Genomic DNA, 16655 nt, shown 5'->3' with positions numbered 1-16655 from the left:
GAGGAGATCGTGTCCTCCTTGTTGATGGGTATGGAGACGAGTGAGGCTAAGATGTCCCCCACTCGTCTCTATACCATAGGAGGTATTGCAATAGGAAAAAAGTGATCCTTATTTTTACACGGTTTAAAAATAAAATAAAAAAAATCAAGTAAAATAAATAAGAAACATTTTTTTTTTTTTTTTTTTAAAACATCCCGTCCCAACGAACTCGCGCGCAGAAGGGAATGCATAATTGAGTAGCGCCTGCATATGAAAACGGTAGTCAAACCACATCTGTGAGGTATCGCCGTGATCTGTAGAGTGAGAGCAATAATTCTAGCCCTAGACCGCCTCTGTAATGCAAAACATGCAACCTGTAGAATTTTTTAAATGTTGCCGATGGAAATTTGTGAGGGTAAAAGTTTGACTCCCTTCCACGAGCGGGCGCAATTTTGAAGCGTGACATGTTGGGTATCAATCAAAAAATGGGGTAATTTTACTGTTGTCTTATTTTATTTATTTTTTTATTCAAAAAAGTGCGCTTGCAAGACCGATTCGCAAATACGGTGTGAAAAAAAAGTATTACAATGACCGCCATTTTATTCTCTAGGGTGTTAGGGGGAAAAAAAAAAACAATATATAATGTTTGTGGGTTCTAAGTAATTTTCTAGCAAAAAAAAAATGTTTTATACATGTAAACACCGAATCTGTAAAATAGGCTCGGTCCTTAAGTGGTTAAACTTATTTCCTTTAGTCAGTTCCCGCCTTTTTAATCATAAAACACGCCTCTAAAGGCGCTGAGGTAGCATAGTGGGCGTGCCACACGTGGTTGCCCCCTGCTGCTGACCGATTGGATGTCTTCAACCAATGCGTGAACCTGGCCGGGCCGCTGTTGCTAGCCCTGTTTGTCGCCGCCTGTCGCGGTCCGCCGGAAGTGACGTGTGGCCGGAAGACGGCGAGTTTCCTGTTTTTATCGCCGTTCTACACCGAGCACCGGGGTTCACGTGACGTAAGTTGTCCGGGGAGGGATGGGGGCCGCTTTGACGGCTGCAGGGCGGGTGTGCGCGGTGCCGCGGGGGGAGGGCTGCACCGGGAGCTTTGTGTTTCTATGAGGAGAGAAGCCAGACGGTCCTCCGTACTACCGGAGACCCCGCCGAGGTCTGTCCGGGATCAGGACTGTGCACGAGGGGGAGGGAGCGCTGCTGGGGCCTGGAAACCAGAAAGATGACATATACAGTACAATATACACCTACCGACCTGATTGTACGATCTGCTGAGAGTACACTATGCAATCTGATTGTACGATCTGCTGAGAGTACACCCTGCAATCTGATTGTGCGATCTGCTGAGAGTACACAATGCAATCCGATTGTACGATCTGCTGAGAGTACACCATGCAATCCGATTGTACGATCTGCTGAGAGTACACCATGCAATCTGATTGTACGATCTGCTGAGAGTACACCATGCAATCTGATTGTACGATCTGCTGAGAGTACACCATGCAATCCGATTGTACGATCTGCTGAGAGTACACCCTGCAATCTGATTGTACGATCTGCTGAGAGTACACCATGCAATCTGATTGTACGATCTGCTGAGAGTACACCATGCAATCCGATTGTACGATCTGCTGAGAGTACACCCTGCAATCTGATTGTACGATCTGCTGAGAGTACACCATGCAATCTGATTGTACGATCTGCTGAGAGTACACCATGCAATCTGATTGTACGATCTGCTGAGAGTACACCATGCAATCTGATTGATTGTGCGATCTGCTGAGAGTACACCATGCAATCTGATTGTGCGATCTGCTGAGAGTACACCCTGCAATCTGATTGTGCGATCTGCTGAGAGTACACCCTGCAATCTGATTGTACGATCTGCTGAGAGTACACAATGCAATCCGATTGTATGATCTGCTGAGAGTACACCATGCAATCCGATTGTACGATCTGCTGAGAGTACACCATGCAATCCGATTGTACGATCTGCTGAGAGTACACCATGCAATCCGATTGTACGATCTGCTGAGAGTACACCATGCAATCTGATTGTACGATCTGCTGAGAGTACACCCTGCAATCTGATTGTACGATCTGCTGAGAGTACACAATGCAATCCGATTGTATGATCTGCTGAGAGTACACAATGCAATCCGATTGTACGATCTGCTGAGAGTACACCATGCAATCCGATTGTACGATCTGCTGAGAGTACACCATGCAATCTGATTGTACGATCTGCTGAGAGTACACCATGCAATCTGATTGTACGATCTGCTGAGAGTACACCATGCAATCTGATTGTACGATCTGCTGAGAGTACACCATGCAATCCGATTGTACGATCTGCTGAGAGTACACCCTGCAATCTGATTGTACGATCTGCTGAGAGTACACCATGCAATCTGATTGTACGATCTGCTGAGAGTACACCATGCAATCTGATTGATTGTGCGATCTGCTGAGAGTACACCATGCAATCTGATTGTGCGATCTGCTGAGAGTACACCCTGCAATCTGATTGTGCGATCTGCTGAGAGTACACCCTGCAATCTGATTGTACGATCTGCTGAGAGTACACAATGCAATCCGATTGTATGATCTGCTGAGAGTACACCATGCAATCCGATTGTACGATCTGCTGAGAGTACACCATGCAATCTGATTGTACGATCTGCTGAGAGTACACCCTGCAATCTGATTGTACGATCTGCTGAGAGTACACAATGCAATCCGATTGTATGATCTGCTGAGAGTACACAATGCAATCCGATTGTATGATCTGCTGAGAGTACACCATGCAATCTGATTGTACGATCTGTTGAGAGTACACCATGCAATCTTATTGTGCGATCTGCTGAGAGTACACCCTGCAATCTGATTGTACGATCTGCTGAGAGTACACAATGCAATCCGATTGTATGATCTGCTGAGAGTACACCATGCAATCTGATTGTACGATCTGCTGAGAGTACACCATGCAATCTGATTGATTGTGCGATCTGCTGAGAGTACACCATGCAATCTGATTGTGCGATCTGCTGAGAGTACACCCTGCAATCTGATTGTGCGATCTGCTGAGAGTACACCCTGCAATCTGATTGTACGATCTGCTGAGAGTACACAATGCAATCCGATTGTATGATCTGCTGAGAGTACACCATGCAATCCGATTGTACGATCTGCTGAGAGTACACCATGCAATCTGATTGTACGATCTGCTGAGAGTACACCCTGCAATCTGATTGTACGATCTGCTGAGAGTACACAATGCAATCCGATTGTATGATCTGCTGAGAGTACACAATGCAATCCGATTGTATGATCTGCTGAGAGTACACCATGCAATCTGATTGTACGATCTGTTGAGAGTACACCATGCAATCTTATTGTGCGATCTGCTGAGAGTACACCCTGCAATCTGATTGTACGATCTGCTGAGAGTACACAATGCAATCCGATTGTATGATCTGCTGAGAGTACACCATGCAATCTGATTGTACGATCTGCTGAGAGTACACCATGCAATCTGATTGTACGATCTGCTGAGAGTACACAATGCAATCCGATTGTACGATCTGCTGAGAGTACACAATGCAATCCGATTGTATGATCTGCTGAGAGTACACCATGCAATCCGATTGTACGATCTGCTGAGAGTACACCATGCAATCCGATTGTGCGATCTGCTGAGAGTACACCCTGCAATCTGATTGTACGATCTGCTGAGAGTACACAATGCAATCCGATTGTATGATCTGCTGAGAGTACACCATGCAATCCGATTGTACGATCTGCTGAGAGTACACCATGCATTCTGATTGTGCGATCTGCTGAGAGTACACCATGCAATCTGATTGGTTGTGCGATCTGCTGAGAGTACACCCTGCAATCTGATTGTGCGATCTGCTGAGAGTACACCATGCAATCTGATTGTGCGATCTGCTGAGAGTACACCCTGCAATCCGATTGTACGATCTGCTGAGAGTACACAATGCAATCTTATTGTACAATCTGCTGAATGAATCTGTTACAGTTCCTTCCATACACATTACGATTTGGTTGTATCCTCCACCTTGTGAGACATTTACAGTTTGGCAAAAAAAAGTTCATTTAGAGATGGACTGACCCGATCTCAGTAAAACGTTATTGTCCAATCAGCAGCCACATCCTCTCCTATCAGACGCTGACACACTGGATATTCCAGCTCTCAGAATACGTCTCCTTCGTGTGTGTGTGTGTGTGTGTGTGTGCGCGCTGTCAGTGGAGGTGATTGGAGGAGTCGGTTGCTTTTCCCTTGGCCCCTCAGGAGCAGTGTACTCTGTACAATATGCCTAGTGCCACCCATACACAGATCAATCCAGGGAGGTGACGGAAGGTTTTGAACGTTGTCAGTTCTGTGTCCTCACTACGTCCACCCCGATAACCGTCTCCCTGCTGCAGCATCCTCCCAGAGATGAGCGTCTCTTACTGGAGTTCTGTGTATGAAGGGAGCTCCACATATCGCCTCCGATACTGTCTGTGAGCCGAGCTCTCGTTGGACAGATCGGAGGCGCACACACACACCGGGGAGATCGACAAACTGGAGAGTACAAAATCTGGTGCCGCTCGTCATAGACCCCCATCCACTTCCAGATTTTGTTTTTTTGTCAAAGCTTTTTTTAACAAGCTGAAGTTAGAAGCTGATTGGCTTCCATCCAGAGCTGCACCAGATCCCGCTGTCTCCAGTTTTAGTAAATTAGCGTACAGAGACCATCGGAGTGGCTCTGTGTACAACCCCAATTCCAGAGGAGTCGGGATGCTGTGTAAAATCTACAAATATTCACGAGCCCCGTATTTTATTTACAGTAGAAAACATCAAACTGAGAAAATGGACCACTTTAAGAAAGGAAAAAAAAAAAATTGGGTAATTTTCTAATTGATGGCGGCAACACAGCGAGCTCGGCGCGCGTTTAAATTTTTTAAATTTATTTTACTTTTTGTTTTTACACTCTCACTTTTATTCCTATTACAAGGAATGTAAACATCCCTTGTTATATAAAATAAGCATGACAGGACCTCATTAAAGCGGAAAATCTAACGTTTTTTTTTTTTTTCCTCAGTTTAGGCCGATAAATATTTTTGGTACAAAAAATCGCAATTAGCGATTATTGATTGGTTTGCGCAAAAGTAATAGCATTTACTAATTAGGGGATAGTTTTATAGCATTTTTGTAAATTTTTTTTTTTTTTTACTATTAATGGCGGCGATCTGCGATTTATTTTTTTATTGTGACTGCGACATTATGGCCGACATGTGGGACATTTTTTAATTTTTTTGGGGTCCATTGTCATTTATACAGCAATCAGTGCTATTTAAATGCACTGATTCCTGTGTAGTGAAGGCGTTAACCACTAGGGGGCAGTGTAGGGGTTATCTGTGACATGTTTTTTTTTTTTTTATTGTAGGGGGCGTGGCCTGGCATGTGACGTCACTGATCGTTCTTTTCCTATAAAAGGGAACAGGTGATCGGTGACAGCCACACTAGGGAGCACGGGGAGAGGTTTGTGTACACAGACCTCTCCTCGTTCTTCAGCTCTGTGACCCGAACGCAGGACACCAGCAGCGATCGGGTCTGCTGGTCCCTTGGCCACGGAGCACAGGACCGGGTTGGGAGCTTCCGGCGGCGCGCTCCCGACCCACGACTGGTCACTTAAAGGTATGTGATTGTGCCCAACCTTGCCATTCTGCTGATGTAGATCAGCGGTCCTTAAGCAGTTAAATGAAATTTTATTTTTTCCTCTCTCCCCCCCCCCCCCCCCCTTTTTTTTTTTTTTTTTTTTACACTTACTGTCACCAATGCAGTACAGCATCACACCATGGTGTGGCGGTGATCAGGGATACTAACTAGTGACTACTAGTTAAAATTGAGTACACCCCTCGCATTTTTGTAAATATTTTATTCTTTCTTCTCATGTGACAACAGTGAAGAAATGACACTTTGATACAAAGTAGTGAGTGTACAGCTTGTATAACAATGTAAATTTCCTGTCCCCGCAAAATACCTCAACACACAGCCATTAATGTCTAAACCGCTGGCAACAAAATTGAGTACACCCTCTAAGTGAAAATCTCCAAATTGGGCCCAATTAGCCATTTTCCCTCCCCTGTGTCACGTGACTTGTTAGTGTTACAAGGTCTCAGGTGTGAATGGGGAGCAGGTGTGTTAAATTTGGTGTTATCGCTCTCACTCTCTCATATTGGTCACTGGAAGTTCAACATGGCACCTCAAGGTTATAAGAAGATTGCCAAGACCCTGAAACTGAGCTGCAGCACGGTGGCCAAGACCATACAGTGATTTAACAGGACAGGTTCCACTCAGAACAGGCCTCGCCATGGTCGGCCAAAGAAGTTGAGTGCACGTGCTCAGCGTCATATCCAGAGATTGTCTTTGGGAAATAGACGTATGAGTGCTGCCAGCATTGCTGTAGAGGTTGAAGGGGTGGAGGGTCAGCCTGTCAGTGCTCAGACCATACGCTGCACACTGCATCAAATTGGTCTGCATGGCTGTCATCCCAGAAGGAAGCCTCTTCTAAAAATGATGCACAAGAAAGCCCGCAAACAGTTTGAAGACAAGCAGACTAAGGACATGGATTACTGGAACCATCTCCTCTGGTCTGATGAGACCAAGATAAACTTATTTGGTGAAGATGGTGTGAAGTGTGTGTGGTGGCAACCAGGTGAGGAGTACAAAGACAAGTGTGTCTTGCCTACAGTCAAGCATGGTGGTGGGAGTGTCATGGTCTGGGGCTGCCTGAGTGCTGCCGGCACTGGGGAGCTACAGATCATTGAGGGAACCATGAATGCCAACATGCACTGTGACATACTGAAGCAGAGAATGATCCCCTCCCTTCAGAGACTGGACCGCAGAACAGTATTCCAACATAACAACCTCAAACACACCTCCAAGACAACCACTGCCTTGCTAAAGAAGCTGAGGGTAAAGGTGATGGACTGGCCAAGCATGTCTCCAGACCTAAACCCTATTGAGCATCTGTGGGACATCATCAAATGGAAGGTGGAGGAATGCAAGGTCTCCAACATCCACCAGCTCTGTGATGTCATCATGGAGGAGGGAAAGAGGACTGCAGTGGCAACCTGTGAAGCTCTGGTGACCTCCATGCCCAAGAGGCAGTGCTGAAAAATAGTGGTGGCCACACAAAATATTGACACTTTGGGCCCAATTTGGACATTTTCACTTAGGGGTGTACTGACTTTTGTTGCCAGCGGTTTAGACATTAATGGCTGTGTGTTGAGTTATTTTGAGGGGACAGGAAATTTACACTGTTATACAAGCTGTACACTCACTACTTTACATTGTAGACAAGTGTCATTTCTTCACTGTTGTCACATGAAAAGAAAGAATAAAAGATTTACAAAAATGTGAGGGGTGTACTCACTTTTGTGAGATTGTGTGTGTGTGTGTGTGTGTGTGTGTGTGTGTATATATTTATATATATATATATATATATAATATATATAATGTGTGTGTGTACATTTTTTTTTTTTATGTTCTGTCCTAGTGACACTAGTATGCTGGGGGATTTATTTTATATATTTTTTGATGATCGCTGTTATAAGCAATAGTTTTAGCTGTCATAAATGACTTCCATTCATGACAGCTAGTGATCTGTGATTGGCTACAGCTAATCACAGGGTGCAATTGCAGCATCACAATATGGGGGCACTCGTGCACGCTCGTTCCTGAACCCTGCTGCTGTGTCCATCGACACAGACAGTGGGACTCTGCCCCGTCCCCTGCTTTCTCGTCCACTGGCATGACAGCACAGAGAGCCCCCCGTCCCCATACTAATGATCGGGACCCGGAACTCCCAATTCTGGGTCACCTGATCACTGTGGTAGCCTCTGATTGGATACCACAGTGATCATTCTCTGTGAAGCCCACCTGTGTTTTTTCTCTTTCTGTGAATGGAGAGGAAAGATACAATGTATCTTTCTTTTTGTTTTCAGAGAGGAGGGGGGGAAAGTGTGTGTAAAAATAAAAGAGAGAAAAAAAATTCCCTGATCAAAGTTTGATCTAGGTTAGTGCCAGGGTCAAAGGTCACTATATTTTTTTGGCCTCAGTGTAGTTTAGGGGAGTTATTACTAAAGCTGGAGAGTCAAAATCAGGCTCACTTCTGCATAGAAACCAATCGGCTTCTAACCCCAGCTTGTTCAGTTAAGCTTTGACAATAAAACCTGGAAGCCGATTGGTTTCTATGCAGAAGTGAGCCTGATTTTGAACTCTCCAGCTTTAGTAACTGTACCTTTTTGTGTCGGTATGTTTTTAGGTAGGACAAAAAAAATGCAAAACATACACACATGTGGTATTGCTGCGATTGTCGGGAGCAGGAACATTTATTTTGCGTTTGTTCTTTGTTGGTAGCTTATGGCAGTTACCAGAAATATACCGCTAAATTTAAAAACCAAACTTTTTTTTTCGTTTGTTTTACCATTCCTGTGTAGTTTTTTGATAATAAAAAAATGAATTGGAAGATAACTGTTACCCTTTACCACCAAAAGAAATATAATTTTTTTTTCCTGGTATAATCCACCTGGATGCACAAAGCAGTTATGGTGATATGTACGGTTTTGCTAACACAAGTCAAAGTTGCAAAATTGTGCTTAGGCTTTAGATTTGTGTTATCCTTAGGCATGAAGGGGTTAATATTCACATACAGCTGTCATGTTTCCGTTGTAGTCCAGGTGACAAACACTCCGTTGTTAGAAAACTGTCACCCGACCACCTGGAAGGATGTGCATGTATTTTTTTTTATTTTTTTTTTAACAATACATTTGGTTTCTTTTTAAAACTGCTGCTGACTGTAATCTCATGTGATCTCTTTTCCTTTTGTAGACTGGCGGCAAAGATGGCGACCCCTGTGAGCGCACAGTGCTCCAGTAAAACATGGGAGCTGAGTCTGTACGAGCTGCACCGTACCCCACAGGTACCACAATGTGTGCGTAACAATATATCCTCAGATTCTTTGCTTTTTCTCTGACCAGGGTCTATGTCACCCCCCCCCCCAAAAAAAAGATTTTATTGAATTTTATGTGTGTGTAAATATAAACAAAAATGTATAATCAAACACGTATATGGTATAATGATATAGACAATTGTTAGGGTGACATCTATATTAACATATAAAAAATCTGGGCTTTTAATGAGGTGTGTAAATGGTCTCATGCTGCAAGTATTTGAATTATTGCTGCAGATATCTGTGAGCTTGTAAAATGCTGGACAGAGCAGGTTTTGTTATTGGTTTGTCAGGGGGAACCTGCAGTCATCCATAGCCAGGGTGTAGTGGTTTGGTCATAACGTCCCCATTGGTCGGGGGTCACTGCCAGGGCCTCAGGGTGGTATCTTGCCCCGTAGCCCTTGTGTTTTCCTGGAGGTCTTTAATTGCAGCAGTGATTTTTCCAGCTTCCCTTGACTGATGGTCTGACTAGTGAGAGAATTGGGGGGGGGGTGCATATAGAATAGAAAGGGGAGAGGGAGGATCATGAGAAAATATGGGGGGGGGGGGGGTGTACAGGAAAGTAAGGATAATGGGAGTGTGATCACCTCCCATGTGGGTCTCCCTGTACACGTCGCAGGTCTTATCCCCCTTGGGTTTCCACACCTTTATGGATGGGAGCCATGGGAGTCAGCCTCTGAGCACTTATTATTTTCTCTCTGTCCCCCTAGGAAGCCATCATGGACGGTACGGAGATAGCCGTGTCCCCACGCAGCCTTCACAGTGAGCTCATGTGTCCTATCTGCCTGGATATGTTAAAGAACACAATGACCACCAAAGAGTGCCTCCACCGCTTCTGCTCAGATTGCATCGTGACTGCCCTACGCAGCGGGTCAGTGTCTTCACAACCACACTCGGCTTGCATTCGAGCTCCTCCATGGCCTTGGATAGTTTTGTACCTTTGTGATTAAAGTGACAGTTTGGTCAACATGGCTTTGGCTGTCTGTCTGTATGTTGGAAACAGCAGAACAAATCCATGTGATACTTGTGTTAGTGGCATGACACCATATCTCTTTCCTTCAGGAACAAGGAATGCCCCACATGCAGAAAGAAGCTTGTCTCGAAACGCTCCCTTCGCCCAGACCCCAACTTTGACGCTTTAATTTCCAAGATCTACCCAAGCAGAGACGAGTATGAGGCCCACCAGGATCGAGTTCTGGCAAAGCTGAGTCGGATGCATAATCCACATGCCCTAAGCAGCAGCATTGAAGAGGGGCTTAAAATGCAAGCAATGAACAGGTACATGATGGAAGGAGCACTTTATGGGGGGTGTTTTTATTCTTCTAAGACTTTGTTCTGCTGTCAAATAACTTTCTGAATATTAAAGTGACTATAGAACTAGAAGGTTTTTTTTTTTACCTTAAAGAGGAAGTAAACCCTGATGGGTTTACTTCCTCTTTGTCTACCAGCAAAGGTAAAGCATAATGGACTAGTATGCAATGCATAGTAGTCCATTATGTGTCACTTACCTGACACAGGAGCCAGCAATGTCGCCGCTGTCCCCTGTAGTCTGGAGCGTCCATTATCTTCCGGGTATCACTGCCCCAGCCCCTCACAGCGCCGGAGCAGCAATGACGTCACTCCCACGCATGCGCATGGGAGCCACCACTAACAGCATATCGCCGCTAGCAGCGGCATTCTGCTAACGGTGATAGTGCGCCTGCACGCAGCTGTCTATAGCGCATGCGCCGTAGACAGTGGTGGCTGTCTTTTAGTAAATATCTCCTAAACCGTGTAGGTTTAGGAGATATTTCTTGGACCTACAGGTAAGCCTTAATCTAGACTTACCTGTAGGTCAAAGTGGTTTGCAAGGGTTTACAACCACTTTAACCGCTTGCTGACCGCAATACAAGGAAAGAAAATCCATCACATCCCCACTGTCAGAACGGAGCTCTGCCTTGTTTACATAGGTAGAGCTCCTCCCTGTGTGTATTCCAGACTTATCACAGCAGATGTGGCGCAGGAGTGTGAAAATTATATACATGTGTGTAATAAAAGAATATATGTGTAATAAAAAAAAGTGTGTAAATTATATAATCCTGTAGTAGTAAATCTGCTATAGAGCGGTCGTTTAGGATACATTGTGCAAATGATAATCACTTAACATAGTAATTCATATATATATTGTATCTTGGTTCATTTTAACCCCCATCTCCTCCTTTAACTTTTATATCTACTTTCTTTCTTTGTCAAGGGCACAGAGGGTCAGGAAACACCCACACGAGTCAGACAACACTACTTTCAGTGGTGGAGAGGATAACTGCGACAGTCGCTCTCACGTTAGTAATCCATCGGTACATAGCAACCAGGAGGCCGGGCCAAGCCGCAAGAGGTCCCGAGCTTCTGAAGATTCTGGGGCAGAACCAGATCTGTCACATGAAGGTGGCGTTCGGAGTCCAGACCTACAGGGAACGGGAGAGCCTGGTAGTGAAATAGAACTGGTGTTCAGGGCTCACCCATTGCTGGTGGAGAAGGACGAGTACAGTCAAACCAGGTGAGAGCTCACAAAAGCGGTTACTGTTTTCCGACATTACCCATTACCCAGTATAGAGCTGAACAAGCTGCTCATTCTCTGCAGGTTTGTAAAGACGACAGCAAATGCCACAGTTGATCATCTCTCCAAGTATCTGGCTCTCCGGATTGCTCTGGAGGAGCAAGCTCAGCAAGGAGGAACAGAGGGCGTGTCACTGGGGGAGGTCAGTGAGAAGCAATACACAATTTATATCTGCGCGGGGGCTGCTGGTGGACAATACACGGTAAGAATATGCTATTGGTGGTTGAGAAATGCTTAAAGTGACATTAACCGCTTGCCCTCCTTAATGATGAAGCACTTTTTTGCGATACAGCACTGCCTTGTTTAACCGCTTCCAGACAGCCCACGGTACATATCCTGCGGTAGGGCGGCCCAGCTACGCAAAATGACGTACCTGTACACGATTTTGTGCACGATCTCTCTTCCTCCCCCACACAGTAAGAAAACACTTCCAGGGAACACGCTTAACCCTTTGATCACCCCTGGTGTTAACCCCTTCCCAGCCAATGTCATTAGTACAGTAACAGTGCATCTTTTTAGCATTGATCACTAGAGCTTGGGTTTTTCTCTGGCCGATATTTAGAAATCCCGACCGGCACGTGATGGCAGGGCGGCATTAAAGATTGGACGTACCTGTACGCCAATATGCCTGCCCGTGCCATTCTGCCGACGTACATCGGCGTGTGCCAGTCGGGAACCGGTTAAATTGTCAGTCGTTTTTTGTTTATAGCGCAAAAAGTAAAAAACAGAGGTCATCAAATACCACCAAAAGAAAGCTTTATTTGTGCAAAAAAGGGACATCATCAATTTTATTTATGTACGTTGTTGCATGACCGCGCAATTGTCAGTTAAAGTAACGAAGTGCTGTTTCGCAAAAAATGGCCTGGTAATGAAGGGGGGGGGGGTAAATCTTCCTAAGGGCAAGTGGTTAAAGTTTAAATGGACATCATTGCAGACACATCCTTTATTTAATGAACTCTTTTGGTGTTTATTTCTTCCTCAGACTTTGAATGGATCGTTAACCCTGGAGCTTGTTAATGAGAAGTACTGGAAGGTGAGCAAGCCTCTGGAGTTGTATTATGCTCCCACAAAGGAACAAAAATAAGGGGGTGACCCCCCCCCTCAAGGTGTGAGAAGATAGACTGGAAACCTTGAGACGGTTCTCCTCACACACAGTCCCACCGTAGAAAGATTCTACAGCCAAACTTTTGTGGAGAGGCACCCAGAAGGGACCTACGGGAAAATGGCGCCGCCCTAGGGGACAGTTGGCCAGCTTCCCATCAGTGTGTGGATTACTGTTGTTGGCCAGAAGGAAGTGGCGTCGTCCTCCCTCTGCATAGTCCAGGAGCACAATTAGGCAGAAATCAAGCCATTCATCGGACCCCCTGCCACAGGCTTCAAGTACTACTCCATAAATCATGTTTATTGGGGGTGTAAAGTCCCACGAAGACAAAAACATTTTTTTTGCCTCCTGCAAACGTCATTCACCCCGCAGCTCATCGGTTCTTAGTGGGATTATAATAATTTATATACCGTTCACTATATTGCGCTGGTATTTTCCTAAGCTTGTAACAGTTTTTTTTTTTTTTTTACTAGAACAATTTAATTTTTAGGTTTTTATTTGCCTTTTCATGCCGAGGTGGAGAAAAGAAAAAAAACTTAAACAGCAGCAATATATCTACTTTCTGTACTCAGTCTAAATATCGTGTTTTTTCTCTATTTTTTCCTACGCAGGAATGAAAGTCTTTTCTTAGTAGGAATCAGGGGATTTTTTTGGTGTAAGCTGTGCAGGTTACAATGCTTTTGAGTAAATACATATTTTTGTTTGACATGAACTGTTCTGTAGATCTGTGTTCCGTGTCCAGAAACATAAGATGATCAATTATTGAAAATAATATTTTGAACTCCCTCCAGCAGGGTGGAATAACTTTAATGCCCTTTAATGACTAGCAGTTGAAGGACTACAGGTTCCAGCATGCTATGCCAACAGCTGGAGGACCACGGTTTGTTTTATAGTTCTCACATTCTTTGGTTGCTGATGGTCAAGGAAGAATGAGCTGCCCTCTTTATGTGGAAAGGATCGAATGGATTCATTCCACAAAAATCTAGTAGTAGTTGGTCACGTTAACTGGACTTGTTCTTTAATGTTCCAGAACAGGGGTCTTCATACATTCTAAACAGAGGGCAAGTTTACTGTCCTTCAGACTTTAGGGGGGGCGGGCTGTGTCCACTGGGAGTAGAAGTTGTCCTGGCATCAGTTGCAATAAACAGTGCAATCACTTCCTCCCCCCCTAGGGAGGAATAGTGCCCCATTGTTGGTGTCAGGGGGAATATAGTGCTCTATTGTTTATTTCAGTGGGAGGAATAGTGCCCCACCATTGGTGTCAGTGGCAGGAATAGCGCCTCATCGTTGGTGTCAGTGGGAGGAATAGCGCCCCATTGTTGGTGTCAGGGGGAATATAGTGCTCTATTGTTTATTTCAGTGGGAGGAGTAGTGCCCCACCATTGGTGTCAGTGGCAGGAATAGCGCCTCATCGTTGGTGTCAGTGGCAGGAATAGCGCCTCATCGTTGGTGTCAGTGGGAGGAATAGCGCCCCATTGTTGGTGTCAGTGGGAGGAATAGTGTCCCATTGTTGGTGTCAGTGGGAGGAATAGTGTCCCATTGTTGGTGTCAGTGGGAGGAATAGTGCCCCATTGTTGGTGTCAGTGGGAGGAATAGTGCCCCATTGTTGGTGTCAGTGGTAGGAATAACACCCCATTGTTGGTGTCAGTGGGAGAAATAGACCCCCGTTGTTGGTGTCAGTGGGAGGAATAGAGCCCCATTGTTGGTGTCAGTGGGAGGAATAGAGCCCCATTGTTGGTGTCAGTGGGAGGAATAGAGCCCCATTGTTGGTGTCAGTGGGAGGAATAGTTGCCCATCATTGGTGTCAGTGGGGGGGAATAGGGCCCCATTGATATAATGCCTCATATCAGTGGAAGGAAAAGTGCCCCAAGTACCAGATAAAGAGCTGCATGGGGCTGCAGTTTGGAGATCACTGTTTTCAGAGAACTGAAGAAGTGCCTTGGGTAAGCTCCAAAATGTCTTCAGCATTATACTTGTTCAGTTGAAGATGAGTACTAGTAGCTATACCATGGATAAATGGGAACCTTCAGAGATGGTTCCACCAAACAAAAGGTTTCACTTTTGCACAGTTTTTGATGAATTCGTTGAGTCCATCTGCAGCGGGGTGTGCGATCAGCTGCAGGCAGGATACCTGCACCAACCACTGATATGCGTGCCGCCGCTGTCTTCATATCATCGGTTACATGCAATGTGCAGAGCTGGACTCAAAGGGTTTATTTACTAAAACTGAACAGTGGAAAACCTGGTGCAGTGCTCAGCAACCAATCCGCTTCCAGCTTTTATTGTTATAGCGTAACTGAACAAGCTGAAGTTAGAAGCCGATGGGCTACTATGTAGAGCTGCACCAGATTTTGCACTCCTTCAGTTTTAGTAAATCGGCCCCAATTTGTCTCCTTCCAGGGCCGCTATAATCTGTCTAATCACTCAGCCCTGACACTTCTCGTTGATTTTTAAAATTTTCCTGGTTGTGCCTGATCCCCACTGCAGGTTTACATTGGTTCTTGGCAGTGCACAGCCTTAATTAGCTGTGTAAATGGGCTCATGTGTGTGAACTTGGGGTAGGTTCACACAGGTGGCAAGGGATCTGTAAAAAACAAGGGATTGATCTGTGTTTTACCACCCCCCAACAGCCTACAGTGTACATTGCAGAAGCTGCAGTCCACTCACATTTCCATGGCTGCAATGCTTTCCATCATGGTCAATTTTTAAAGTGATTGTAAACCCTCACATGTACCTAGTGCAGTGACTGGCCTCAGGTGATACACAGAGATTCATTAAATAAATCCTCCTACATAAGTTGTACCTGTTTATCTACAGCTATCTGTCCCCTATATCTATTCAAAGTGCAGAATTTTATAAAGGATCTCTCAGCTCTGAAAATCAGGGAGCTGAATTTACGCTCAGCGAGGAGATCCCCGAGAGTTGATTGGAGGGAAACTTAACACAGCACACAGGTACAGAGCTGAGGCTGTCAATCACTGGCTGTGTGCTGGAGCTCCCTGCCCATCACCCCTTTTTCTCTTGGTGTCAGGAAAACTGGTCAGAAGTGACTCATGCTGATAGAGGAAGAGGCAGAAGACAGGAATGACCCTTAGTGCTCTGGATTGAGACACGTGCACACTAAAGATGGATGATTACGGTATAGGCTAACTGCGCAATCACCTCAATCCAATCAAACAATTTACCAGTTGGGTAGCTGCCAACAATTATATTTGTCCCCACACCGTAACAAAATCCAGCAGAAAAAAAATGCAGAGTTTCCAAGAATAATTATATAATCTCATTATAATATAATTTTTGTAAAAAAATAAAATGTATATTAAATGGTGACCAGTAGTGGTGGCCTCCTCTCCATAAGGGTATTTTATTCTATGTATTATATTGCCAAATAAATAATATAACCCTGAATAGGGTGTCACCATTTAATATATATTTATTTTTATTTAAAAAAAATGTTTACAATGAATAATTTTTTATTATTCTTGGTAGTGCTGCACCATTGAGGGATATGCTTTGTTCATATTTCATGTCCGAGCTTTACAACCACTTGCCGCCCACTGTCGGCATATATTCATCGGCAGAATGGCACAGCTGGGCAAAAACATGTCCGTTTGTTACTTTGAATTTCCCGCCGTGTGCTTGCACCTGCCACGAGCTCCGTGACCGCGCGACCCACGGACTAGATCGCCGCTGGGATACCCGCGATCGTGTCACGGAGCTGAAGAATGGGGAGATGCCGATGTAAACAGCCTCTCCCCGTTCTGCCTAGTGACAGGACACTGATCGTCTGCTCCCTGTCATCAGGAGCAGCGATCAGTGTGGTGTCACACACAGCCACGCCCCCAGACAGTTAGAAACACTCCCCCAGGGCACACAACCCCTCCCCGCCCCCTTGTGGTCAACCCCTTTACTGCCAGGGGCATTTTTACAGTAATCAATGCAATTTTATAGCATCG

At 45.0% G+C, this 16655-nt stretch overlaps 1 protein-coding gene across 2 annotated transcripts; it reads left to right on the top strand.

The window, feature by feature from the left end:
* Window positions 1-838: 838 nt before the first annotated feature.
* Window positions 839-13411, top strand: RING1 (ring finger protein 1). 2 transcript variants are annotated; one of them, XM_077484687.1, is made up of 7 exons: window positions 839-988; window positions 8884-8974; window positions 9715-9875; window positions 10067-10282; window positions 11238-11537; window positions 11622-11799; window positions 12580-13411. In XM_077484687.1, exons 2-7 carry the CDS (start codon window positions 8897-8899, stop codon window positions 12679-12681), a joined length of 1035 nt encoding a protein of 344 aa, XP_077340813.1. In that variant the 5' UTR covers window positions 839-988; window positions 8884-8896; the 3' UTR covers window positions 12682-13411. The 2 variants fall into 2 exon arrangements, with proteins under 2 accessions (XP_077340813.1, XP_077340812.1); XM_077484686.1 differs by having other exon boundaries at window positions 8884-8986.
* The last annotated feature ends 3244 nt before the right edge of the window (window positions 13412-16655 follow it).

Source organism: Lithobates pipiens, unplaced genomic scaffold (assembly GCF_037356315.1).
Source record: "Lithobates pipiens isolate NorthernLeopardFrog02 unplaced genomic scaffold, aLitPip1_a1.2 Scaffold_1, whole genome shotgun sequence".
In the NCBI taxonomy this organism is placed as follows: Eukaryota; Metazoa; Chordata; class Amphibia; order Anura; family Ranidae; genus Lithobates; species Lithobates pipiens.
The sequence above is the reverse complement of the archived record's forward strand: the minus strand, read 5'-3'. Positions and strand labels throughout refer to the sequence as shown.

What these genes read in the sequence shown, in the direction of transcription:
- RING1 (XM_077484686.1), top strand. Translation starts at nt 8,897, where the DNA reads ATGGCGACCCCTGTGAGCGCACAGTGCTCCAGTAAAACATGGGAGCTG. An exon ending in CCCCACAGGTACCACAATGT is followed by an intron (nt 8,987 to 9,714) that starts GTGCGTAACAAT and finishes CTGTCCCCCTAG; the next exon opens with GAAGCCATCATGGACGGTAC. An exon ending in GTGACTGCCCTACGCAGCGG is followed by an intron (nt 9,876 to 10,066) that starts GTCAGTGTCTTC and finishes TCTTTCCTTCAG; the next exon opens with GAACAAGGAATGCCCCACAT.